Source organism: Coregonus clupeaformis, chromosome 38 (assembly GCF_020615455.1).
Source record: "Coregonus clupeaformis isolate EN_2021a chromosome 38, ASM2061545v1, whole genome shotgun sequence".
Taxonomy (NCBI): Eukaryota; Metazoa; Chordata; class Actinopteri; order Salmoniformes; family Salmonidae; genus Coregonus; species Coregonus clupeaformis.
The window spans coordinates 5108644-5111143 of record NC_059229.1 but is presented as its reverse complement, the minus strand read 5'-3'; the positions used below and the strand labels follow the sequence as shown (position 1 = coordinate 5111143).

Genomic DNA, 2500 nt, shown 5'->3' with positions numbered 1-2500 from the left:
GTGTGTGTGTGTGTGTCGGCATGTGTGTGTACGTGCACAATAATGTGTGTGTTTTATTAACTTGAAACATCCTAGCACCTACATCTAAGTTATGGCATTGTCTTCCTATCAGTATTTCTCTAGAAACTCTGTAACATCACTGGAACAATGGGACAGTGTGTTGGTGATGTGACTCAGGAGTAGCTGGAGGTTAGAGGTTACATGCTGACTTCTTCTTTTAGGAAAAGTGCCCAGCTCATTTTTGGCTTTCAGTGTCATTAGAGAAGATAATCATTAGAGAAGATACTCATTGCACTGTGTCCTGACTGGAGTGCTTATTGAGTACCAGCCAGGTCCTGCAGCAACCAGCTATCTGTATCTGCACTCAGGGTGTGAATGATTATCTAGTCACAACAGGGTGAGAGGGAAACATGGAGAGGGTGATAAAGAAAGGAGAGAGAGAGCGAGGGAAGAGGGAGAAGAAATATAGGAGAAAGCCAGTTATTTACAGTGAGCGAGAGGGAGTGGATGATTGAGGGGAGAAGGAAAGAGAATGGAAGAGAAGAGAGAGAGAGAGAGATGGACTGAGAGAGAGAGCAAGGGAGAGAGAGAAAGCGACAGAGCGAGAGAGAGATTGTTTGTGTTCCATGGTTGAAGGCCTTGGTGGCCTTTGAACTCAAACAGTACTGATAAGCCGGTGGGAGCGAGAGGCGTGATTGGCCGGATGGAGGCCACACTTGGAGCAGAGCCCAGTTGAAAAAGAGAGAGCGAGAGTTCAAAGGAGGTCAGAGAATTACCTTAAAAAAACCTATTCCCGTACACACACAACATTAAAACACCTGTACATACACACACGAGAATGTCAGTAATTGTGATATTCCAACTACTGCTACCATTACAACTGTCACAACCATATCTACAGCTCTCTCCACTGACTCCCAACTACTACATTATACTGCTATCTCTATAGACAGTAACTAGTACATTATACTGCTATCTCTATAGACAGTAACTACTACATTATACTACTATCTCTATAGACAGTAACTAGTACATTATACTGCTATCTCTATAGACAGTAACTAGTACATTATACTACTATCTCTATAGACAGTAACTAGTACATTATACTACTATCTCTATAGACAGTAACTAGTACATTATACTACTATCTCTATAGACAGTAACTAGTACATTATACTACTATCTCTATAGACAGTAACTAGTACATTATACTACTATCTCTATAGACAGTAACTACTACATTATACTACTATCTCTATAGACAGTAACTAGTACATTATACTACTATCTCTATAGACAGTAACTAGTACATTATACTACTATCTCTATAGACAGTAACTGCTACATTATACTGCTATCTCTATAGACGTTAACTATTACATTATACTGCTATCTCTATAGACGTTAACTACTACATTATACTACTATCTCTATAGACAGTAACTACTACATTATACTACTATCTCCATAGACAGTAACTACTACATTATACTACTATCTCCATAGACAGTAACTATAATAGACTTCAAGGACAGCTCCTCAGTGTGTGTGTGTGTGGCGGTGTGTGTGTAGATATATCTCTACCATAAGTCACAGTGACACACCCGTTCCTGCCAGCGTGTACCATCTCTCAGATCGCCACGGTTACAACCAGGTCAGCTGAGCTATAAACACTCAGCATGAATCTGTCAGTCACGCTAGTGTGTCTGTCTGTTTGTCTGTCTGTCGCTGTTCGTCTAACCTGTCTAACCTGTCTGTCTGTCTGTCTGTTTGTCTGTCTCTGTTTGTCTAATCTGTCTAACCTGTCTGTCTGTCTGTCTGTCTGTTTGTCTGTCTCTGTTTGTCTAATCTGTCTAACCTGTCTGTCTGTTTGTCTGTCTCTGTTTGTCTAACCTGTCTAACCTGTATGTCTGTCTGTCTGTTTGTCTGTCTCTGTTTGTCTAATCTGTCTAACCTGTCTAACCTGTCTGTCTGTCTGTCTGTGGGAGAGAGGCAGTTCCACAGTCACTCAAAAATAGACACAGACTGATGACCGACTGATGATGATGAGTGTAATGATGATGAAGATACAGTATATTGATCGTATTTGTAATGATGATGATGATAATGATGAAATAATGATGGTGTGTGTGTTTAGGTCCACCTGCAGACCCAGCAGAAGGGTAAGATGGGGATGGTGAGCATGGCCATGCAGGTAGTGAAGAACGATGGAGCTCTGGCTCTGTACAACGGACTCAGCGCATCACTCTGCAGACAGGTAGGAGGATGGGGAGGGGGGGTGTAATCCTGTAATGATAGTTCCATTAGTGCTGTATGGACTCTGTCCCAGAGATAGGTAGATGGAACCTGAGTGTTCCAGGCAGAAGGATCAGTATTCTGTCCCAGAGATAGGTAGATGGAACCTGAGTGTTCCAGGCAGAAGGATCAGTATTCTGTCCCAGAGATAGGTAGATGGAGCCTGAGTGTTCCAGGCAGAAGGATCAGTATTCTGTCCCAG

General features: G+C 42.1%; 1 protein-coding gene across 1 annotated transcript in view; it reads left to right on the top strand.

Annotated features, from left to right (window-relative positions):
- The window catches only part of LOC121554085 (mitochondrial dicarboxylate carrier), a 16436-nt gene that overhangs the window by 4363 nt on the left and 9573 nt on the right, over nt 1–2500 (top strand). Inside the window, exon 2 of the mRNA XM_041867534.2 lies at nt 2141–2260. Within this exon, the coding sequence (XP_041723468.1) occupies nt 2141–2260 (120 nt within the window). The remainder of the gene's footprint in view (nt 1–2140; nt 2261–2500) is intronic.